The following is a 25372-nucleotide window of genomic DNA, read 5'->3' on the forward strand; positions in this document are numbered from 1 at the left end:
ATCTTTTAACACAGGTTCTGTGAAATACAACTTTTTAAAAAACCTATATACTAATAGGTAAGTATATACTATATATATATAAGTGTATATATATATAATATAAATGAGTGCTGTCAAACAATTAAAACGTTTAATCAGATTCATCACAGGGTTACAGTGGATTAATTTTGATTAATCACAATTAAATATCATTTATTTGTATTCTATATTAATCGCATTTAATTTTGCATGAGCAAACAGACTCGAGAAAAAAAGGAAAATATACGCACTACCTGATCAACTGCCCATTTGCCCATGTGCGAAGGTAACGCTACTTGCAAAAACTGCCCAAAATGCATTGACAGAAACATTTCAGGAATTTTGAGTCATTCTGCACTCCAGATGCATTAATTGCGTTAAAAAATTTTTTTATCACACTGACACTTGTCAGTCAAAGCAACTGTGTGCCTAACTTGGTTATCCAGTTGGATGAGTTATAAAAATATTCTTTCCACCATTCCCACTGCTAAGAGCCTGTAGACCAGGGGTAAGCAACCTTTCTGATGGCGAGTGCCATTTAAAATTTCCTCAGAAGTCAGTGTGCCATATGATTGCATTAGCAATAAATTTAATAACGCTCTATATGAACAGTTACACAATATAAACAAAAAAAGACACGTTTTATCCATAACAAGAACTCCATAACAGCAAATGGACTGTACAACAGAAAATACAAATGCTATTTATGGCCTCCTCACAACAATGATAAGAAAAATAAACTAAGCCAATATGGCATGTTTGTTAATACAGAGACACACATGTTAATGTCATCTCTGGTCTCCCACTCAGAGACACAGGTCTGTGAGTGTCCAGCATTCAGACAGCTACCTGAGAAACACGCTTCGTGTAAGAGAAAATCTGCTCACACAGATATGTAGAGCCAAATACTGTCAATAAAGCCTCTGCAATGTTCTGAAGTCAGTTAAACTTGTCAGGTAGTGATGTCCAACAGGTGAAAATCCAAGCTCCATGAACACGCACAGCTGTGAATTCCAGCTACTTCGATGTTGCATTAACTGGCATTAACTCAGCCAGTTAATGTGAGACAAATCTAGCTGCTCATTAAAGATTTCTGGTTTGATCAAAAAATAAAACATTGGTCCATACGCCTGAAAGTCCCAAAAATGCATTGTGTCTCCCTAACCTCATTGGCACTCAGACATCCTCTTCAGAGAGCCTTAATGTTTGGCATGATTGTAGCTAAAAGACTTATTCTTGGAGCCTGGAAATCACCTTCTCCTCCATTGTTCAGGGTTTGGCTACGTGAGATGATTGCTTGTTTGTATATTGAAGAGGTTCGTTATCATTTGGCTGACACCCATTTTAAGTTTGTCAAAATCTGGGGCCCTTTTCTCAATCATATTAATGGGAATTCAACATAAACTTTAACCCATTTGACTGCACTTTGTGTTTGTGTGAAACTGCACTTCTGCCGGACCCTGATTCCTTCCTGGACTTGTTTCCCACATCTTTTGGTCTTGGTGAACTCTCTGTTGCCCTGTCTAAACTCACACAGAAGATCATCTTCTTTGAACGATGGTGTTTCTTTTGAACTTTTGATTTGTACTGGCTAACTGGTGTATTTTTTTATTTATTTTATTTATTTATTTATTTTTTATTTATTAAATTTTTTTTCCCTTTTCTTTCCTGTTTTCCTGTTTGGGTTTTGTGTGTGTGTGTGTGTGTGTGTGTGTGTTTGGTTTCTGGTTTTTCTTTTTTTTTTTTTGTTCTGTGCTTAAATGTTATTGTTTTTGAATCTTATGTCCTTTGTCTGGTGTGACGTTATATAACTTTGAACTTAAAATCTTATAAATAAACATTTTAAAAAATGCATTGTGTCTCGAGTCTACGGATGTATCCGTGTATTTCCGTGGTGCTGATGCTGTGCTAAGCGGAAAGCTCCTGAAGCCATATAGCCTTTGAATGAAAACAAACGCTGTTGTGACAGTGATGTACAGTCTTGTTGGTATATGTATGATTTCTATACATTTTACATCAGATAAAAACTTTGGTTGTAAGCTTCAGATAATTATTTAATAACAGCCAGACATTTTAAATGAAAATAAGAAAGTATTTCTTTGTGCCCCCCTTTCCCTGTTAATGCCCCACCTGGCCCACTGGCAACATTTTGCTAGATCCGCCCCTGCACAGTTACCAGCTGTCAGCTACTTAGAAAAGGATCCTGGTGTTATTTGTCTCTCAGAAACAGTTCATAACTTCCCTTCAACTCATTCATGTCACCTAAAAGGTAAACCTGTTTCTCCATCACCTGCTCAGCTCTGATGATTCAGTAAGGACATCTCCTGGTTTCATCTTCATGTTTCCCTCTCATCAGATATCCAAACCGATATCATGACCAGGAGCTTTTTTACAGCTGTGGCTCCAGCAAACATCAGCTGATACTAGAAATTAATATAAAATAAATTCTAACAACAGCTGATCAAGCTTAAACGTGCTGCTGTTGTTTAGCGCGACATCCGCTGGTTTTCTCTTTCTGGCGCAAAGTGGGCGATAAACAAACAAGGGAGAAAAGCCAATCAGCTGATCATTGATCAGTTTCATAATTAAGGTAGCAACAGGAGAGAGAGGGGAGAGAATGAGCGGAGAAGATGCAGCTGTGCAGCGTAACGACAGAATAACTACACCTTTGTGTCTTTTCTCATTCTAGCTGAAGTCCGGGACAAACTGCATCCCCTCTCAGCTCAACACGATACGCGTAATATTTTCTCTGAATGCGGGACGATTCCGTCTTTTTACAGGATGGTTGGCAACTCTACTAACTAACCTTATGAATAAAATAAAGTTCACTATCAGTAACATCACAACACCGACCCAGCTGTATAGAAACTCCGACATGCTAGCTAGTACGCAGTATGAGTTATTGTAACTGACTGTAAAAAGTCAGCACAACAAAAATAAACTCCACCTAAACTTGGTTTATATCTGACCCAGATAGACTGCAGGTCATAACTTCTTACCTGAAGTTCAGTTCACCTGACGCTCGGGTCTCTGCTCCTCCTGCCTCCCTCTCCCTGATCCACCTGCCGGCCTCCACCACTTGCTAATTTTACTGAGTCTGTGGAAGCACCGCCATAGCCACCACCAAACAACTGAGTTATTTTTACACACCGGCCAGCATCTGGCCAATCCACCACCTTTCATTGTTTATACCATTACAAAAAAAAAAAATCATTGGGCCACCGAGCAAATGCCCGGTATGCCCAATGGCCAGTCCAGCTATGGTCGTGCCATCAGTTAACCCTTGTGCCTAGGGTTGCCGACCCCTGCTCTAGACACACCATTAGAGACCAGGTTTGGCTTAAACTAAATATTTGTTTAGTTTAAGACAGACAGATCCCCAGCTCTGTCTGTCTTGGTCGTTGTGTCCTTGGGCAAGACACTTCACCTACCGCCTACTGGTGTTGGCCAGAGGGGCCGATGGCCGAGGAGTACAAATACCTGGGAACCATCTTTGACAACCTCCTGAACCATCTTTGACAACCTCCTGAAATTCTCTGCCAACACAGAGGGGATTCTCAGGAGGTGCCACCAACGGCTATACCTCCTTAGGAAACTCAACTCCTTTGGAGTCAGCACACCCATCATGATGACTTTTTACTATGCCTTCCTGGAAAGCATCATGACCTTCTTCATTACCTGCTGGTTCCACTCTCTCAGAACTCTGGCACAGGTTTTCAGCCAACAGGCCCTTAGACAGGCAGCCAAAATCATCATCGACCCCTCTCACATTCTTCACTCCGCATTTCAATGGCTCCCCTCCGGGTGACGCCTCCGCTGCATTTCCTGCAGGACTGAGAGGAGGAGAGCTACACAGCAAATTCAAAAGTGTTAAATGTTTTGGTGTTAGTAGTCTTCGAGTTAATTTTACTCTAAGTAGAGTCACATTCTTTTAATGTAACTCTGAGGTGTAAAATGATAGTAGTTAAAATCGAGTGTTAAAAATGAGTGTTTCTATTTCAAATCTGGAGGTGTTACAATGGAAACATTAACTCTTGACCTCTTAACTCTGAACTCCTACAGGGGCTATGACACCAATAGAGTAAATTCACAGACTCCGCCCCCAGCACGGCTCCAATCGAGGCTGAAGTGAAGCCGTTTCAGAACATTTTGCTCTACATATTTGAGTTGTTTGCCATGCTTGGTAAGTCATGCTTTCAAAGATTGTTTCAATTATTGTTATTAGCTTTTACTTCTGTGGCTCTTTGGAGTTGAGACAAAGCTGTGTGAAAGGCATTAGCCATGTTGCTCGCTGATAGCATAATATTCTGTTTTAGCTAGCTGAAAGGTATTGTTTGCGGGCAAATACCACAGCCTTGAAAAAAAAGCTTGCATGTGAATTTTCAGTCAAATTTCTTGGTCAAATACACTTAAAACAATGTCTAGAATGTGAAATGTTGATATAATGATGCTACTTGAAGCCTGAAAACGATCTCCCATAAAAAACGAGCAAACAGCAGTAGCAGATGTCCCGACTGGGTTCTACGTTAGCATTTAGATTCCTCCAGAGTTTTGTGCACACGGTTTAGGTAAAAATGAAAAAGGTTGAGGTTTTACATTTAGTTCAGTATTACCTGTTGTCTGTGTCCTTGTCTTTTGGGAAAATACTTTACACAAGTAATGTCTCAAAGAGGATTCCTTTTATTTTATTTTATTTTATTTTATTTTTTTTTACTGTGCTGCAATTGATTATTTGTGCCATTAATTAGTGTCAACTAATTTTTATTCAATCTCCACATAGGATATGCTTGTGAAGATGGAATATGGGGGAGAGCAGAAGTGCGTTGAAGTTCCACAAAGTGATGACTGAAGGACATGCATATTGTATTTTGTATTTATTGAAATAAGTGATGAGAATGCTGTTATTTGCATTTACCAGCTCACCTATGTCAGACCTTTTGATAAACGAAATTCTAATGAAAGTGAGAACATGTACACTGTTACATCTTTCAGAAAATGTTTTGAAATTGTGGTGCACAGTTCAGAATAAATGTTTTTCAAAAACCATTGCGTCTTTTTAGTAAATGTTTATTTCCAAAAGAAATTTCTAGAAGTTCAGAACAGTAAAATTCCCGCTTTTTAGAATTAATTAGAAGATAACTCTTACGTAGCCAAACTAAAATACTCTTTGAGAGTTAATATATAAACTCTTAACACCAAGTGCCAAATTATCAACTCCAGACAGATTTGGTGTTTAACACTAAATCAGAGTTAACGTACCAACTCTCCAAAAAGAGTCAAATTAACACTCTCTGGTGTGGACCCATATAGACACTTTAAAAGTGTTGAAATCAAATCTGACAGTGTTAATTTGGACATGCTGGATTTGCTGTGTACCTTTGTCCCCAAAGCTACTGTGCTTTTTAACTCCAGCAGATAAGACCATTTCCCACACCAGAAACATAAACTACCCCACACTCTTTTTATACTACCGACACTTTATTCACTCTTAGTCACTCACAGTTATTTATTCACCTTTCAGTCACTTTAGTTTTAAACTGTGTAATTTTAAAAATGTATATACTGTATATTCTGTGTATTTATTACCTCACTCTGATTGCCTGTTCTTATTGTTCTTATCTTCAACATTATGCTGCTCTATTGTATGTTAATTGCCCCTTGGGGATAAATAAAGTCTTTCTGATTCTGATTCTGTCAGTCTGCCCCAGGGCAGCTGTGGCTACAACTGTAGCTTGCCTCCACCAGTGTGTGAATGTGAGAGTGACTGAATAATGGAATTGTAAAGCGCTTTGAGGGTCTCAAAAAGTGCTATATAAATGCAATCCATTATTATCATTATTATTATTGTCCTTACAGAACGATGTTTGGTATTTTGTAAAGACCAAGATGAAGGCCACAAGCCGAAACACGTTGTTCTGCTAATAAAGATGTTTCCTAGTCTTTCAAGTGTTGCTGGAGTGATCACCTGACCAGATCCTTACAGAACAACACCAAAATAAAACTGTCCCATAACTTAACATTTTTGCTGTGTTCTGTAGATAAGCAAAAAAAAATTGCCTGGTTACCAGTTAAATTATCCGTTGTTCCTATGTGCAAGAAAACCCATCTGCTCAACAGTAACCCAAAACCCCCAGCCTCTCACCTTGCCATCCAGCACTTAGTATTTCTCAGCCTAGCCAATAATGTTCATTAGCTCTTCGAGATAAAAACAAAGACTTTCTTGTTATCTGCTTTTGCATTCAACCTAAACCTTTCAAAATTTCATTTAGATCAGGATGGTAAATATTAATAAATAATGTTACCTATCTTCATCAGTAGTTTTCTATCCAATTATGCTCATCTTCCCTCATTTTTAAACACAGGGATAAAATAAACACACTGTGCCATCTCTTCTTCTGACTGTCATTTAATTGGTGGTAATACCGCGGAAGCACTAGCTGGTATTCGGGCCATACGCGTGTCTTTGTCCGCTTGTAGTTGAAAAACAAACAGGCAAACATTTATTTCCACAGTCTTGAAATACAGTAATCCGTTTGAATGTTCCTGTACACTGCAAACATGGTTAGAAAACTGTTTGACTCCACAGCTAGTTATAGCCCTGTCACTCCACACTGCCAGTCGCGAACGCTCCCCCCGTGCACAGTTACCATGTATTAAAGGAACAGTATGTAAAAATGAAATAAAGAAAGAAAATACAACTGTACAACTATGGGGCGATCGTGGCTCAAGAGTTGGGAGTTTGCCTTGTAATCATAAGGTTGCCAGTTCGAGCCCCGGCTCGGACAGTCTCGGTCGTTGTGTCCTTGGGCAAGACACTTCACCTACCGCCTACTGGTGTTGGCCAGAAGGGCCGATGGCGCGATATGGCAGCCTCGTTTCTGTCAGTCTGCCCCAGGGCAGCTGTGGCTACAACTGTAGCTTGCGTCCACCAGTGTGTGAATGGGTGTGTAAAGCGCTTTGGGGTCCCTAGAGGGGACTAGTAAAAGCGCTATACAAATACAGGCCATTTACCATCTGTAAATTAACTGTAAATCTTACGCTAAACAACGACAGAGTAAAAACTGAAATTCCCCATTATCTTACACTTATCCTTATCCAGAATTATTCAAATTATTAGCAAATATACACTCTGTGCAATCTGAGTAAACTAAGAGATGATTAGACGTTTATCTTATACAGGTGGAAGAAAAGATAATCAATCAATCAATCAAAAATGTCTGTGAAGGTTCTCAGTCATCCAGGTCATCGTAGTCAAAGGAGCTTGCAAAGAAAAGCGTCTGGACTTCTTTAATCAATAAAAAAAGAATAAAGTTGAAACACATTAATTGGGTTTTGGTGCTTTTGACACAACAAAAATGCAGCATTTTGGTGCTGCATAACAATAAAGAAAGGCTTGCCTTCATAAACCTTTGAATGCATATCTTTTTATTCTGTCTTATTGAGAGACGATATTTAGAAAATGGACTTTTAATTAAACACTAAATTGCTACCATCTGAAGTACAGTGCAATGAACCTGCTGTCATCTCTTCATTAATCAGGACCAAGATGTTCTGCTCTCAGAATGCACCTTGTTAATTATACAAGCGCCAACAAATTACAGTCCTCTGTGTTACTCATTCATCCTTGTGAGTTATCACAAATGAGTTGCTTTTTTTCTTGGTTTGGCTTTATCACTGATTTACACATGAGAGCTCACAAACTCTTTCTAGTGCCATACGTTCATCAGCACTGAGAGAACAGCACAAAGGATGATCAATAGTCACATGCCTGGCTGCTTTCACACTCTATTTGGGGACCGGAGTGTGTGGCATTTATTTTTGTTCTCTCAGATGTCTTACTTTGATCTAAAACGGTTCATTTATTTTCACAGGTGAAGTGCAATAGTAATAAAGTGCTGATGAGTGAAAAAGAATTAGGTGCTTTTGATGTAAAACAAGAGATTTCTCTATGTTGTTTTTGAAAAAAATCAGGGTTCACTAATGTCCCTTCACTCTGTAAGACAGCTATGTGATTTCATACAAAGTACCTTCATTGTATGACTGAATGTTTTTGTTACATTTTAGATTTTTATTTCCAGCTCTTCCTGTTTCACTTGAGGAGAAAAACAGACTACTGGGAATATCAATTTAGTGACACCATAGGCTCCACTTTTTGCAGTAATCTTCACTGCAGTATTAATATTTGAACACAATGAAATGGAAAATAAGCTCAATTATTTACATAGTGTATGACTAACATGAAAATTTTCTTTAATTGTTAAATTATAAATAATAACAGGCAACACTGTTGAAACAACAGTATGTGAAACCAAAAAGGAGGCGACTCTCACCCTTCTTGACTTCAATTTGACTCCATTCTTTTAGACTTTATGTTCACTTGCTTCATGTGCTGTTTGGTTAGATTTAAGAACTAACACTACTTGGTTAAGGCTATCCCACATACTTAAATTAACCACGGGTCCAATTCCTAGCAGCAGTGAATCCATACAAGAATTTCCATGTACCTATTCATAAAATACCTAAGGGTCTTTTATAATGAGCAGCTTATTGTTTACTTATATGGATGGCTGACACAGTAATCACTGTTTGCTATTGTTTTACTCGCTATGTGTATGTACATCACTCTGCATCCAATCATTGGTAAATTAATATTATATATATATATATATATATATATATATATATACACATACATATATATATATATATATATATATATATATATATATATACACATACATATATATATATATATATATATATATATGACTTTCTTCTACCTGCCTTGTCTTAACCCAGTATAACGGCCAAATATGTAATGTAACGTGCCAGTCCAATGTGTGTATGTATCGCTTTGCCTCTCCAAAGTGTGAAATGGACCTGCATGCAAAAGTTCCAGTAAGCTACAGTACCAAAAGAGGGAGATATTTCATGTCGAAGAGACATTACTAATACATTTACATGTAAATACATACCTATCTTAATCATTTGTAAGAGGACCCTGGAATGTACTTCATACCTTCCTTGGTCACTACTAACTTCTTGGCTTTAAATATATTACCTCCTCCTGCTGGAAGGGCAACTTCTGCATGTATATTCATTTCAAGCTTTGGAAAGGCAAAGTGTGACATGTACACATTGAAGTGGCGTGTCTGATACACTCTTTGCCATGATATTGGGTTGTTTGTTCTGTTTCCCTCCCCACAAGAAACATTAAATAAAGAACTGAAAAAAACTGAGCCATGTTGGCCATTATTAAACTATGATTCCTCTCTCTGCAAATAACATTTTTAATTATCATTCCTAGTGCTATTAGCAAAGTCATACACCATTTCAGGTCACTGAATGAATGTAAATTAGTGTCAAATCATTTATATGAAAGAGATTTGACTTGAGGTTCCAGAATTTTTACGTTTGTGACTCCATCAAAAAGGGCCAGTGCCTGGGCCTCTATTTATACACACTTATGTATGACAACCTCTCAGTTTGAACTCATCAACCCATGCATGGGAACTAATGAGCTGAACTAGTGTGCCCAACTTGTGGGTTTGTCCAAAGCCAAATATGAAAAGCTTTCCTAATATTTGGATTAAAGGCTATATTGCATTTTTCAGATTGTTTTTTTTTTTTAATGAAACAGTTCATAGATTTTTTTAATGCCTCTTAAAGTTAGTTTTCCCTTTTTGGTTGACCTACTTATGATTCATGCCATCACTACTTGGAATTGTTAGACAGCTTGCCTATGGATTTTGCTTATTGCTTCCACTTGCACTTGTGCTACAACCAGCTGATTACAGGTTATGTGCTGGAGGAGGAAAATAGTGGCGCAGTCTGCAGCGTGGATATGACAATTGCTTTTATTTTTATTGCACAAATGGACGAGAGCATGGTGGTTAAGTGGAAACTGCATCCATGACAGAAATAGCTGCATTATGCTTCAAAAAAAACAAAAAAACAAAAAACGTTAGCTTTGCAAGCATCTGCATAGAAAGCATGCTAACGCTAGCCAAAGTGATGTTAAAGCTGAGCCCAGCCCAGCAACCAGACCCTGAACTTCAGCTTGTAAAGTTCAGGGTCTGGTTGCTGGACTGTTTCTACCTGTTCATGTTTCTAAAGTAATATGACATTAGTGATCACTTTAAAGTTTCTTTTTGGTGGTATTGATCTTTCGTTTGTGCTGTTGTCTTTTTTTTATTATCCCTAAATACTAAAGGAAAGATCATATGTGTGTCCACGGGATAGGGATTTGTGTTGGTGTATTAGAATGTAGCCTATGGGTTTTATATTGTTAAATGGTAAATATAAGACAATGTCTTTCATGTCAAGACAATCATTTACTAAATGTAACTAATTATTTTTGCCTGGAGGTAATTAAGTATGTAATTAAGTGTACTTTATTACAGAAAAATGTGTAATATGTTTTTTTGAGTAATGACCCCAACATCAATCACAGCAAAGAGGGGAAATACTTCCAACATGCACAAACATTTGACCACACAGCACACAAATAATTTGGATCAATGTAATACCTTTGATATGTTGGCTTGTGATGATGGTGACTCTCAAGGCAGAGTCATTGAGAATCAATGAGAATCAATAAGGAATTGAATCAGTGATGCAATCGGAATCGTTAAATTCTTATCAGTTACCATCCCCAAGCAAACAGATACTCTCATCAGTTGTTCTCTTGGGAAGAGCTGCTGAACAACTTGTTAAAGCAAATATTTCATCACCCATCAATGTGCCAAAAACACAAAACATTTAGGCATGTTGATATGGTCAAGATGACCAAAGATGAAGCTCAAACAGAGCTTTAGGATGGGGAAGAAAAAAAGAAAATTTCAATTACTTATCCAACATTTAGATGGTAGGGTCAAAATTTGACACTTTGAGCCCCTTAGCACCAAACAAGTGTATTTTAGTGCTACAGCCTACCCGAGTATTGCTGCTCATAGTGTGTTTGTCTGCCCAACGTTTAATTGAATGAGAATATAAAAATGGGAAAAGATTTTGTATAATATGTTAATTTTATTACACATATAGAATAGCAACACCTTTTAAGGACAAATTAGAGTAGGTATTTTAGTCCATAGTGTTTCATATGTTGTCTTTTATATTATTACTGAATCATTAAAGTACAAAGTCCACTTCATTATGATAAGCATTCTATTGTAGCTACATAAAAAAAGAGCTTGGTGCATTACATAAATTATTGTTTATTTTTTCTGTTCTTCCTTCTCTTCTTAGGTGTCTTCATCCTTTCTTTCTTCATCTCCTCCTTCATCTGTTTTTTCCTCTTCCTGCTTTTCTTCATCTTCTTTTGTCATCTCAATCTTTTCTCCTTCTTGCTTTTCCCCTTCTTCTACTTTTTTCCCTTCTTCCTTTTCCCCTTCTTCTACTTTTTCCCCTTCTTCCTTTTTCTCTTCTTCTACCTTTTCCTCTTCCCTTTTCTCCCCACCCCCCTCTTTCTCTTCCTTTTTATCTTCTCCTTCTTCCTCATCTTCTTCTACCTCCTCTCCAGTTAGGCGCTCAAGATCTTTAATACGATGTTTTAGAGTTTTGTCTGCATTTTCGTAATTTCGTAAGATTTTCTTCAGCTTGACTTGCATCAGGTCCATGGTACCATACAATTTGTTTACCTTCCCCTCCAGCTCTTTTTGCTCAGGTTTGATGTTAGCTGGATCCAAGTCTATAAGACCATCTTTCATCAGGATCTGCCGACCCTTATCCTCAAGCATGCCTTTGGCATCTGGATACTCTGACAGTGATTCCATCAGGTCATCCTTGGAAAGGCAGAAGAGCTCTGAGTATCCAATGCTGCGAATGTTGGCGGTCCGCCTGTTACCCGCTTTGCTACCTTTAATATTAAGAATACTAATCTCACCAAAATAGCTGCCGCTTCCGAGTACAACAAATTGTGTCACACCATCATCGGCGACGACTGCCAGTTTTCCATCTTTGATAATATACATCTCACGACCAATGTCGCCTTTCTTACAGATGTAATCTCCAGGGCTGAACACCTGTGGCCGGAGTTTGAGCACCAGCTCAATCAGCAGGCCTGCCTCACAGTCTGCAAAAATCCGAACTTTCTTTAGTGTCTCCATGTGGACTTGGATGGCTATTTCTGCTTTTAGCTTGTCTGGAAGATACCTCAGCACTTCTCTTTCATCCTGTGCCTTGCCATTATTCCACAGATAGTCAAACCACTTGATGACTCGCAACTCTAGGTCCTTACTAACCTTTCGAACCTGCAAATGAAAAGAAAGCAAGAGGATTAAAATAATATTTAAATACTAGATTATTTTACTACGTCTTTTGATCTAGACTTTTTTGATCAATGTTTATTTACCTGCATGTACTGCTTAATGTTGTCAATGCGGGCCTGGAACTGGGCTTGGGCTGCATTCATGTTGGAGATCATGGTGGCAATGTTTCCCACAATGGTGGCAAAGATTAGGACTCCAACTAAAAAGTCCACAACATGGAAGAGAAATTCTGAGTCCAAAGCTGGTGGTGGGGTTTCTCCGATAGTTGTCAGAGTCAGTGTGGACCAGTACAGGCTGAAAGCATACTTCCTCATGGGCTGTCCAAACTCAGGCTCCTCAGGATCATCCAGAGCAGGGTAAACCCAGTCATCAGCACCAAATCCAATAGATTTGGAAAAAGAGAAATACCAGCAGGCATTCCAGTGGATGATAATAAGGATGTACATGATAAGGTTTGCAATACGGAAGATGTTGGGGTAGTTGGTTTTAGTCTCTGTTTTGGTAAAGAACTCCATCATGCGCCCAATCCTCAGAAGCTTGTTTATGCGGATCTCTGGGTAGTCGATGCCAAGGACGAAGTAGAAGATGTCAGTGGGCAGCATGGAGAGAACATCGAGACGAAACTGAAAGCTGCTGATGTATCGATCCAAAAGCAGCTTCTTATCTTTCACTAGTAGTCCTTGTTCAAGGTAACCTGCAGTTGAAAGACATAGTGTTTACCATTTACAGGGACATTGTGTTTTTAAATACTATATGGAATTAATTGTTCCCTTCTACTGCAACAATCACCTTTTAATTGCACACAGGATCACTGTTCAAACTGTAATTATTAGCAGCTTTAAGATTTGTAGTTGGTGGTGTAAATAATGCTCTAGATATCTTATAGTAAAGCAGTTTCAACAAGTCTTTTTTTCCCCCTGTTGATCAGAGTACAAAAATTATATCCAGAAAGGGAATTCATGTTAGAAAGGGATGTTTTCTAACATGAATTCAGCTGAAGGCTTCAGCAGTACAAATTTCCATTTTGTGTCTTGCTGGATGATAGTTGATTGCTGTGCTGCAGTAGAGAGATAGAACCACACCATCACTTACATATAACATGACCAGGAGAAACGATGACATCACTGGCCACTCATTTTATCTGTGTAAGTCTAATTAGTGTTTTAAGGAAAACTATATCACATTTTGAAAATATTTCTGCAGAATGGTAAGGTTAGTCTTTCACCTGTTCTGGCCCTGAAGCACATATCAGCCAGGTAGATAAGGTCTGAGGTGTAGTCCAGAATAACCCAGTAAATTATGTAGTCATGCTGCAACTCCTCAAAGCAAGCCCTGTTTGCAAGAGAAGACGACCACCAGCAGTGAGGGTGGTTTGTAAATTAACAATGTTGAATATCTCAGCACTATGTCCTGTTGTGCTACTGTTGCACCCCATTAACCCAGTAGTCTGTACTAACAGAAAAAAAGACAATACAATGTTAAAAAACACAACTTCTCCCTTTAACAAAAAAAAAAAAACTATTTCTGTGCATGAAAGCAAACTGCAGCTAAAAGTAGTTTTAATGAAGTAGGATATTAAAAACAAACAAACAAATCATGTAAATATTTGACCTTTAGTGATGGAAGAATGACTGATTTATCAAGGTCACCTGGCTATGATCATGGTCCAATTATACATCACTGGTAGCGTAATGATAAACAGCCAGTTGTAATACAAATTTCCAGCAGGATTAATGACAAATATTTCTGCTGGCCTGTGGAGGAAAGAATGAAAGTGTAAAATAAATACTCAAAATCATACAACACATAAATTTATTTGGAAGTTTCTGTAAATTATGTACTTACTTATCTTTGTCCTTGCTCTTGTCTTTCTCTTTTTCTTTCTCCTTTTCTTTTTCTTTTTCTTTCTCCTTTTCTTTTTCTTCCTCCTCCTTCTTCTCCTTCTCCTTTTTTCTGTAATGTGCAATAATAAATTAGAGACTACTGAGCACCAGTTATCCTTAATAACATAGTAACATTTCCTAAAAGGTGAGGAGATAAAAATCAATACTCTTTCTTTTCCTTCTTTTCCTTCTTCTCCTTTTTCCTTTTTTTCTTTTTCTCTCTGAAAAAAATGATTAATGCAACATGTTTAACGTGATTACAGGAATCTAAGCCTTTACTTTTTTCATGACCACAAATTGTACTTACTCTTCATTGTTGTTGTTATTGTTCGTGTTGCCTATATGAAGAGGCGTTGATTGAGGTGAACTTCTGAAACAAACACAGCACATTTTATTAACTAACAAATCTTTGCTTTTTTGTCATTATTATTCTTTGTGTATTTATATTTAAGTTTTGCTCACATGTCATCGTCACTGTCACTGGTAAAGTGAGGTGGAACATAAGGTGGCAAGGTGAGCAAGGCCTGGGTGGTAGTGGCCATTGCAGCAGAACTGTAGTATACTCTGCAGCAATAAAATATTTTTCAGGATGACAACTTCAGACTAGAATTTAAGTACTGTTGGGTTCTAAATTGGTCTTTTAGCAGTGCATAAATTTACACATACTTTAAACTGAAACTGGACGTATTTTGGCAGTTGTTTGATCACCTAGCTTTAAAAGAAAAAAAACATGAAAAATATATCTGCTTTTTGATTTATCATAGGACCTTTTATGATTATAGGTCTTTTGTCTGACCAACAGTATAGGATTATACTGTTGGTCAGACAAAAGAAGATATCGCTTTGATCTTGAGGAACTTGTTGTACAATTTCACCTTGTGATAGCACAGAGATAATTACTAGTGGCATCCCTGTGCATATTTTAAGAAAGTTTTGATTTGATGTTTTCTTTTTATTAGAAAAACAGCAACCCATGGAATTAGAAATGTGTTGTGCTGTCAAAACTTGTTTACCGAAACAACAAATAAACATATAAATGATTAATGCCTGAATGAATAAATAACTAAATAAATACAATTCTTACATATGTAATATATGTGTGTGTGTGTGTGTGTGTGTGTAAATATATATGTATCAATCCATTTTAAAAAAAAAGATTTTACTGTCTTCATCTGTATCATGTGTCATTTATATCCAATGTTGCTATTGCATTTGTAGTGTCAGTCTCAGCTGGTAAGCACATTGTTTTACAGGTTTAAATTAATTATTTAGCCATACACATAGATGATGCTACAAAAAGAACTTACAGTATCGTGTGACTAAACTTACCTTTTCCGATCCTTAATGTAATTTAAAGTCCATTTCCCTTTAGTTGTGTACTTTCCTGGAACCTAGACACTCACAGTATCCACAGATTTATTGTATCATCAATCACTGAATGCTATTTAATAATGTATAACAACATGTAGCTAGGCAACTAACACCTGTAGGTACTGAGTCCATCTAACTGTGTCATAGAGTCTCAGTGACCCTGATGAGGATTTGGGGATTAGACTTGTCTGAGGAGAGTGGAGGCAAAGTCAATCATCCTCCCTGCTTGTCCACTCCAGCGGGAGATGAGATACATTTAAGTGAAGTTTCGACAAGCCTCAGTTAACCTCCTACTCAGGATCCACAACACTGAAAACCATTATGTGTTGACATTGTTTTTAAAATTCAGCAACAAGCTATAATTTTCCTGATCATTTGCGGAACAGAGGATTTGGTCTGCTTGCACACACACACACACGCTTACACACACTCTAACTCACACACACATACACACTACTCCTGCTCAGTCAGCACTCTTCTCCATATCCTCCTTTAATCCTATTAGATCATGTCCAGTAGAACAGATTCCAGATCAGGCTTAAAAGAACAATAATGTCTCGTGTGAAATCAAAGCAGAACCTCTATCGGTGAATAACGTGTACAGGAGTATACTGTAGAAATCCTGTGGTTCAGTGGCTCTCCCTGTTGGCTGATGTGGTGTTTGCAGTTTTATGACAGCAAATTTCACAGTTTGCATTTGAGCTGAAGCATCTTTGCAGGAGTTTAATGTCCTTTCATTTGTTTTGGTTTAGTGTTGAAATAAGTAAATGGAGATGACATTGTGTGATTTTGATGTGTTCATGTCACTGATGAAACTCAGGGGAACATTGACTAGAAGGAAACACTGTTGAGGTAACAGTGGCACACAACAAGATAAAGATCGTGTACACAAAATACTGATATGTTATTTTTTTGGCACTTTAATGGTTTAATACTGTGGACAGTACAGCAAAACAATAAAACATAAGATAATCCTCAACCATTTATACAATGTGTTGATGAGTATAAACTTTCAAATACAGAACTACAGAAAAAGAGAAAAACCACAAACAAAAAAAACCTTTTTAGATTAGGTCTGAAAACACATTTTGGTTATTCTCTTTACAAAGTGTTAATTTTTTTCCCAATAAATTTTTTTAGTCTCTTTTAACTACATCACCTGTAGCTGTTTTCAGCTTTTGTTCCATTTACTAACAGAGGAGTATTGTTGCTGGTGATGAGAGGCAGATTACAGTGCAGCGGGATCTGCTGGCCCTCCTGTCATGTTAGCCTCACCGACATCAGTGGCACGGGCGTCAACCTCAGCTGGGACATCAGCAGCAGCAAGTATATCGGCCGTGGCAGGGGCAGCTGGATCAACGGCCACCTCAGGGGCTGCTGGGGCACTGTCAACAGGAACTACATCAACAGGAGGTACATCCACAGCAGCAGCATCATCAACTGGAGCAACATCTATGGGGACGTCAACTACAGCTGGCTCTACCGCTGCAGGGTTTGCTGAAGGCTCTGCTGAAGGCTCTGCTTCAACCATGGCTGGGTCGGCCTCAGCTGCATCCACCTCCTCGGCCTCCTCTACCTCATCAGAGTTCAGCGGGGCGCGTCCTGCAGCTTTGGTGGCAGGGTTACCATCCTGTGCCAAAGAAATGGAAAAAATCATGTCATATATATATTGACAACAAATGATGAATTATTGAAGTTAGCTGCTTCATGTTCACGGTTTATGCTTGTGACGCTGTCATATTTAAAGTTATTGTTTGAACTAATGTTCCAGCAAAATGTGTAACAGTCTGTGTTTCTTTGGCTTGTCAGAGTGTCGTGTGTCCTGAATGCGTCCTTTTCTTGTTCTAGCTCTCTGTTTTAACAGTGTTTGCATGTAGCGTCTACCGCCGTTGTCAATTTAGTTAAATTTATTTGTTAAGGTCTCTGAGGAAAATTGAGAAAAGCCTCAATTTATTCTACAATGGAATGTGTTTGTTCTACATGCATTACAAGTTTTACCCAGTTTGTTTTTAGCTCTACACTTAGGCTATTCTTAAACCAATCCATTGTGGACAGAGAAGTAGTTGTTGTGAATAAACAAGATACGAGCAAATATTAGTAAATATTTCTCTAAACAGGGAGGAAAATGTACACATGAATTTCTCAATAACAATCAATATACAGTTCAGCATGAAACTATGATGCCTGAGCACCTCTGTTTCCTCCTCTGAAGCATCTCCAACAGGGACGGGAGCTGGAGGAGGGACGTCAGCAGGCTGGGCTGGTGCTGCATCCACCTATATTAAATGTATATAGTCTATATTATTAGTTGTAATAATAATATATATAACAGGAAATAAATGTGTATATGCAATGTCACAGTGCTGTGTGTATGCTCACAGTGGCCCCAGCTGAGACAGCCTGAAAGAACATAATTTTATGTCAGATTGCAAATAAGTAACACACAAACTTCAGCAATCATGCCAAATACTCTTACTATACTAAGCTCCTGTAAGAGGCTAACAAGAGTAAACTTACAAGCAAATTAGCAGAGGGAATGAAGGGATTTTGGACTACTCCCTAAAAGAAGAAAAAACAATAATAGGAATTAAAACAGATTTATAATCATAAATGAGCATTCATGGAAGGTCTATCTGAAGTTCTTTTTTACTTCAATTATCAATGAACCCCCATTACCTGCTGCTGGTACAGCCTGTACATCTCCATCCACCTCAGGGCCTCATTAGCATGTGCTGCAATCTGCAAATAAATACCAGACATCTTCAGACATGCGGTGCAATTAAGCCAATTATATCCTGTCTGTCAGACAACAATCATAGTGCCCAACTGACGGCATGACAAAAACATAGCATTACATGTCATAGCAGACGGATCCAACACTCAAAACAGAAAAGTTGAAAAGGCCATCTTACCTCACTGCTTTCGCTCGCTGGAGCCTGCAATTTCAGAAATAGAAGTGAGCAAACAACAGTTAGATGTGGATAACTGTGTTTTAAAATGGTATCAGATGACAGATTTAATAATACACAATATTAGACTTACAGGGGCAGCGAGAGTAGAGACCAAGAGGCACATGAAGAAAACAAGCTGCTTCATTTTGACAGTTTCAGTAGAAAAACCTGTATAATATAACATACAACCCAGACTTTCATCTCAATTTTTCTTAATTGTCTTTTCTGAATGGGGGGGGGGACTTTAAGAAAATCAAGAGAGAAATAGTTTAAAAAAATTATATTAAAAATATTTGTGAAGACAACAAAGTTGCCCAAAGAAATGAGAAATTGTTTCTGTTTGTAAAGTCGCCTTACCTTGTTGTCCTGCAGAGAAACTGTGAAAAAGAACCTCAGTAGAAAGAAGTCTACTTCTTGTCCCTCATGGATGCAATTTATATACTGCTATATCACGTAGCAGCCAATCCCATCCAGTAAAACAGGCACACCTATATGTTTGAAGAATTATCCTTACGTGTCAAAGGTAAAAAAAAAAAAAAAAGAGGTATCTAGGGTTGAGGCCCCTGTTGTTGTTAATTACATGCTATACAAGTATGCTTAGCACACATGCCCACCTTTACTGCCCTAAAACCAAACTTTGAAAAAAAAACAGAGAGACGCCATGAAGTAGACATAAGCATGTAATGATATGACAGAGAGTCCCTACTTAGTTTGACTTGAAAACAGTGAAAAGGAAAATCAAGAACTTAAATATCTGCAATATCTTATTACTAAAAATAATGTAAGTACTGGTGATAGCTACAGAAACATGAAATACAGTGTTGATCCTCCTCGCTTGAATAGAGGTTATAAGAACATCTACTCAAGTATTGCACTTTTTCAGCTCTTTCTTTTAGCTTAGCATTTTAAAGGGTGGGGTATTTAAAAAAAAGTTTTTTTGACTGACTACAGACATTATGTTTCATTATGCATACAGGAGATAATGTGTAGAAATGTATGTAAAGGCTGGTTAGCCTTTACATACATTTTTCTAATAATCTGTTTTAGTCTAAGAAAGAATTCTGACCCCATGTAAAATACCCTCTGCAATGGGGTATTTTACACTGTATGTATTACAACAATTGTGTGACTTAAGTTAAACAACTACATATTTTTTCTCAATTGAACACCACATTTCACATAAGTATTCCAAAGATTATTTTCATCTACTGAAACTTACAGTGGGTGTAAGTGCCAGTGGGAAGCACCACTTCTATAGTGTCTGAGTTTTAACTAAATGTGTTTGCTTTAACTGGCGTGGCTGTTCATCACAGTGATTTTGAACATTATAGCTCACTTATGTTTATTTTTTCAGGTTCCAGATCAGATAATGAAGGAGTTGGTCTGTAATTTGCTGAACTCTATACTATTCTGACCTCAAATCTGCTGAGCTAATCAACTTTGTCAAAAGATAACAATCTCATTAGTCATTTAAAAGTTAACAGTTGATATCGTGCCATGTAGTTAGATTATTCCTGTTTTCTCCTTTGAAGAAAAACTGCAGTTATAAAAATGTGGTTACAATGTGATCATCTGTTCCAACAGGAATACTGAACTTTTAACTCTCAAACTATGCTTTGTTTCAGAAGGCTACATTGTTGCTTTGACAAACAAATGCTTTAATTCTTTTTATTTCTTACAGAACAACATCAAAAGCAACAGAACAAAATAAAGCTTTTTTTTCTTTCTTTTTCTTTTTAGGTTTTTACTTACTTTTAGTAAAAATCTAAAAGTGTGACTTGCATCAAAGCTCTACAAAGCCTCTACATAGCAGTGAACCTCATAACTGGGTGTGGCTCACTTAAGGTAAACCTGCTAAAAAAAAAGCTGCTGCAGTATTCTCCTGAACGATAGTTGTCACCACTCAGACAATATCTTAAACATAAGTGCTGATAAAGGAGGAGAACTTAAAACAGGAAGCCAAGACTGTGCCTGTTGCAAAGTTTTTTCCACAAAATCCACAAAACAAGTTTTCAAAGTGTTCCAACATCTCCGTCTGTATATCTATGTGTCTTCTGAGCTTCTGTACACGATTGTACACTTGAGTTTTTAACCTTTCTGTGGCAGCTCCAGCACAATGCTTACAAAAATCAAAAGTGCACGTCCAGCCACAAAGATTGTGTCGTGCAACACATGTTGTGATGTCAAAATGGGTATGCAACATCTGTGACACAGGTGTGTGTGGCAACTACTAGTGTCTAGGGGAAAATGTGTATTCCCTAATTAGTTGGTCATCTGTTTATGCCTTTAGTTTCAGTACTTGGGGGGCCATCTGGGGGGGCATCACTGCAGCTTCCCAGTCTCATTATCAAACAACAAAGACACAGGATTGGTGATTCATATATCTGTATATTTTTTGTGTGTTTCAGGTGCTGTATGTTTGTTTTGTTTTGTTTTTTGTGTATTACAGGTACCAAAGCTGGCAATACATACAATGCAATACAATACTAGAGATTCTATGTAGCTGTCCTTGTTAAAGCAAAATGTGCTCGGTACCATCATGCATTCAGATTCTAATTGCAAAGGTAGCATATAGAACAGCATTAAAAAAAAACCTGTATTTTCAGAGGTCCAGTTGCAGGACAACAACAACAACAAACACGATGATCCTATAGAATATGGTGTATTGTTGTAGATTAAACTATGCACCAGTATATAAAGAATTTAAAATGAGCTAAACCTCAAACATCTGCAGTGATAAAACCCAACATGAACATTAAAGCATCAGTAATGTGAATCCATTCACATCATATATAACTGTAAAACACTAAAAAGGGGACTTTTTGGCTTGAATTACAGTTCCAGTAAAGAATCTTTTGAAGAAGAGACAGTAATAGCGTGAGAGGCCAATGTCTGCATTTCTGATGTGCCTCTGAAGAGGTAAGTGTTCAGTCATGTTGGGACAGGCTTTTGTCCCCAGGTGAGCCAAGATCAGGGAGATTGTTCCCTCTCCTGTAATGTTTTTTACTTCCTTAAGACAATTACGTTTCACTGTGGGGAAATTTTGCCACCAACAGTGAAAATTCATGTCTTCTGTGTGATAAACTATAGTAGTGTCTTACATAAAGCACTTAGATGGTGTTTATAATGTATGTGCTATGTTGCAGAACTAAACAAGGATTTTTATACAAGCTGTGATCAAAACCTCTGGGAATTGTGTTATAAAAGATCAAAAGTCTGACTCATTTTAACCATGGCTGATCTCCTATTCGATAATCTTCACAGGCATGTGCAGAATTACTGTGGTGTAGGTGTTATACTTAAATTGCTCTTTGAATGCTGTGCTCTGCAGTTTAATTGTGGAACTTAAAGGTAAGCAAAGAGCAAACATTATCTTCTGTTTCAAAGGGACCCGTGTGAAGATTCAAGTTTTCAGTCAAAGTGACCACAGTTTCCAAGCTCAAAGCCATTGCCAGAGGTGAGAAGCAAGACTGGGAGGCGCATGCTGTTTTCTCAGCATTCATGCGGTTCTGCACATTTTTGGCTCCCTCTAACTTTGCCTACACTTATGTCCACAAGTACAAGAAAATGTAATGTGACTGAAGATCTAAAAAATTATACCACCGATGCTGAAATCAGGTAAGGTTCTACCTTTTTGTCGGTTAATTTTGAACAAATTTAAATTTTATTTATTTATTTTTATATAAATTATACATATATAAGATTGCATATTTATATTTTTTATAAACATAACTTAATTCATCAGAAAATATTATTTTTAGGCTGATAATGCTAGAGTATTTTCTGGTAAAATAGCTCATGTGATGCCAAGTAATATTAAGTCTTAAACATACCAAACTCAGCAAACTGAAATCAAGCAATAATATTTATAGATGAATTTGGTTTATTCCATTCAGGAATACATCTAAACTCTAAAATAGACACATTTTTATGTCTTTTATCATTTATAATCATGCTTTTCTTATCACTTGTTGCATTTTTCTTCATTGTTCATACATTCTGAGATTTGTTTTCAACACCAATTTCAATGTAAGAGTTTAGTTCAAATAATCAATTTCAAGTTTAATGTTTATGTTAGAAGTTTCTAGCAACACAGTTATAGAAATAGAGTTGCTGCTGATACCCAAACCTTTGGTATTTATTTAAATGTACTGAAGAGATATGACTGTAAGTAAAAAAATAATAATTCCAAGGTTTATAGAAGTCTTTGGGAAAGGAACCAAGTTTTGCTGTGTAGAGGCTGTTGTATGTGACAAGTGAGATATTTATTTTCTCACCTGACAGAAGACCTGAGGCACTAACTAGGGCAAGGTCTTTATAGAGCAAGGTATGAAATGTACTTTTGAATGGCACCACAGTTAAAGTCAAACTGATACTTGATAATCCACCTGGCTTTGTAGTAGTGTAATGTTAAATCACAAGTTAAATCCTAAAGGAAAAATAACATTATTTTTACTACATGTATATTTTAATCAAAAAAACAAAAACAAAGCAGATCTACAAGTGTTTAAATAATGAGTAAAAGTATCAAAATTTGCTTCAAAAAGTAGACTTTATTTATTCAAAGAAAATGACATTTAAGGAAAAGTTAGAACGAAGTAATTAAAGTATGATGAAAATTCAGCATCACATTGCGTCTGCAGTTCTATAACAGGTTATTGTTAATGTGGGGAAATGACAAGGGGAATAAAAGAGTGCTTCAGGAATATGTCTTATTTTATGCAGATTATCCTATTACTCTTTAGTTTAATAATGTTGTAATTTCTTAATAAAGAAGTGTTATTTATAACATTTGTGGGTGGGGTTTTAACTTATGTTAGCACTTTCGGAAACAACATCACTGACAATTTCTTCCAATGCTGATTTCTGAATGTTCACATGTTTACACCTTTGCTGGCATCTGTAAAGACAAATGAGCAGTTTCATATCAGCATTGTTAAAATCATACACATTTCAAACAGTGTTCCCTTGTTTTTAAAGATGCTTTATAAGGACTGATCTGTTGATTGGTTACCTGGCTTGTCTGTATGGGCTGATCCTGCAGGTGCAATTTTGGGGGGTCCTGGGATGGAAGAGCATTAGCGTCAAATTGCGGAATCTGGAAAAAAAGAAAAGAAAAAAAAACACCTACTTAACAAAACATGGAGATACACAGTCAATATAATTAGCTTCTTCAAAACATAATGAGATTATATTATTTGCTACTGTATTTCTTACGTTCATATTTTGCTGGGGAATGTTTTGTGGTGGATATTCAAATGGGAGAACCTGTGGGGAAACAAGTATAATGGTAAATAAATAAACATGCTTTTAAACATAAACAACAAAAATACACATGGGGTAAATAGAATAACTAAAATCTTACTTCTGGCACTATGGGGCCTTTTGTCATTGGGGGAATGTTTGGGATTATCTGTAATAAAATTATATATTGTATTTAGTCCCATTATATATAGAAATATACAAACATAAGTTCATATTTTCAAATTTTAAATTAATATCTAAGAGTTCAAAATTCTTACCCTTTGCTGAGCAAAGTCATATGCATAGAACTGGAATTGTAAAAACACAAGACACAAAAAAGTTCAAGAAAGCAGTTAAAACACTTCTATGAGCAGAAAGGTTTCCTGGGCCAAAAGTTTCCATAATCTGCAACAGGAAAGAGAAATGACTTACTACTTCAACACTCTGTCTGCCTGGTAGCTGAGGAATGGAGTACTTGATGAGACCAAAAGATGAAAAGGGCTGCAGAGAGAAAGAAGGCAAAAGTAAAATCAGGATCAACGAAAAGAAGTTGACCCCCCAAAAGAAATTTTGGGGGGGATTTTTTTTTGTAAGTGGAAAAACTTCTCTCAAACTGGTGTATGCATACCTGTGCTGGGTTTGAAACACCTGCACCTCCTGGAAATCTGTGGGGATAAATCTTGGAGAAAAAAAACCATAAATGTTGTACTGTAATCATGATTCATAGCCACTGTTAGAGCCAAATGTAATAAATAATGGTGCTGATCTGAAAACGTGTATAACCCTGAGTAATAAATAAGAGTCTGACATACCAGTTCCACACTGTAACCACCAGGTAGTCCAGTGTGTGGAAAACCAGCCGTAAAGGGATTGTTCATCTGAATACATGCAAATTTTGAAGACTTCAATATACAGCAATATTTTGTGTAGGTGTTTGCAGTATTTTGAACCTGTATATAGAATATACACAGAAGATATAGAGAAGATAAACTATGCAGTATGCATAATTACCTGTAAAGTTGACATCTGTTGCCTGGATCCAGTGTAATGAGGCAAGTACTGAAACTAAAGGCATAAACAGAAGTTAAACTTTAAGTATTGGACAGTTTTCAGCTCCATGAAATTAATGGTTGGCTTTTACTTAACACTCACTGGTGCAGCACAGGCTGTGCTAGCCAAACAGAGGCACAAGAGAGCCAGCTTCATGTTTATCCTACAGACATAAAACAAATCATTCCAAACAAATCAAGTTGTGAAACTTCCACCACAGTCACACTGGATGGTTGCTTCCTTCTGGAAAGGCATGCAGGAGCTAATGTTAAAATTTTGCTCAACTCACCGTCTGAAATTTTAAAAATCACCAGAAAAGGAGAAATTATGAATGCTGATGTTGGAGATGATGCCAGCAGGTTGGACTGTGACTTCTGCAGAGTTACTTGGATATTTATACACTGCTTTCTCACCAAAGAGCCAGTCACGGGAGATAGGAGTGGTGTTGCCCAATGACTAGGTAGAGTTTAGGTGTCTAGTCTTCAGCTTTACTAAATGACCAGTGGTCATATCCACTTTCTGTGTAATAGCAGAGTCGTCTGTTTGATTATACCGTCTAGAGCAGAGCACACCTTCACTTTGCTTA

At 37.2% G+C, this 25372-nt stretch overlaps 3 protein-coding genes and 2 long non-coding RNA genes across 5 annotated transcripts; 1 reads left to right on the top strand and 4 right to left on the bottom strand.

Moving 5' to 3' along the window:
* Window positions 1–1716: 1716 nt before the first annotated feature.
* On the bottom strand, window positions 1717–8683 carry LOC146516942 (uncharacterized). Its single transcript, XR_014874572.1, has 2 exons — window positions 5395–8683; window positions 1717–3866 (listed from the first exon to the last, which is right to left on the bottom strand). It is a non-coding gene; the product is annotated as an uncharacterized LOC146516942 (long non-coding RNA).
* Window positions 3872–5064, top strand: LOC146516943 (uncharacterized). The gene is made up of 2 exons (XR_014874571.1): window positions 3872–4201; window positions 4799–5064. It is a non-coding gene; the product is annotated as an uncharacterized LOC146516943 (long non-coding RNA).
* Window positions 8684–11026: 2343 nt separating the features above from the next.
* On the bottom strand, window positions 11027–15679 carry cnga1a (cyclic nucleotide gated channel subunit alpha 1a). The gene is made up of 9 exons (XM_085163363.1): window positions 15500–15679; window positions 14633–14734; window positions 14478–14540; window positions 14338–14391; window positions 14133–14240; window positions 13937–14041; window positions 13513–13619; window positions 12371–12981; window positions 11027–12269 (listed from the first exon to the last, which is right to left on the bottom strand). The coding sequence occupies exons 2-9, from the start codon at window positions 14710–14712 to the stop codon at window positions 11262–11264; spliced, it is 2136 nt and encodes a 711-aa protein (XP_085019489.1). The 5' UTR covers window positions 14713–14734; window positions 15500–15679; the 3' UTR covers window positions 11027–11261.
* A 388-nt stretch (window positions 15680–16067) lies between these two features.
* Window positions 16068–19402, bottom strand: enam (enamelin). The gene is made up of 8 exons (XM_085163365.1): window positions 18850–19402; window positions 18584–18660; window positions 18454–18477; window positions 18218–18280; window positions 18059–18100; window positions 17921–17941; window positions 17734–17817; window positions 16068–17171 (listed from the first exon to the last, which is right to left on the bottom strand). Exons 2-8 carry the CDS (start codon window positions 18635–18637, stop codon window positions 16770–16772), a joined length of 690 nt encoding a protein of 229 aa, XP_085019491.1. The 5' UTR covers window positions 18638–18660; window positions 18850–19402; the 3' UTR covers window positions 16068–16769.
* A 3623-nt stretch (window positions 19403–23025) lies between these two features.
* Window positions 23026–25200, bottom strand: scpp5 (secretory calcium-binding phosphoprotein 5). The gene is made up of 11 exons (XM_085163369.1): window positions 25076–25200; window positions 24889–24949; window positions 24748–24801; window positions 24549–24614; window positions 24365–24415; window positions 24169–24237; window positions 24015–24044; window positions 23858–23905; window positions 23710–23760; window positions 23507–23590; window positions 23026–23392 (listed from the first exon to the last, which is right to left on the bottom strand). The coding sequence occupies exons 2-11, from the start codon at window positions 24940–24942 to the stop codon at window positions 23375–23377; spliced, it is 525 nt and encodes a 174-aa protein (XP_085019495.1). The 5' UTR covers window positions 24943–24949; window positions 25076–25200; the 3' UTR covers window positions 23026–23374.
* Window positions 25201–25372: the final 172 nt, after the last annotated feature.

Source organism: Neolamprologus multifasciatus, chromosome 6, assembly GCF_963576455.1.
Source record: "Neolamprologus multifasciatus chromosome 6, fNeoMul1.2, whole genome shotgun sequence".
Lineage (NCBI taxonomy): Eukaryota > Metazoa > Chordata > Actinopteri > Cichliformes > Cichlidae > Neolamprologus > Neolamprologus multifasciatus.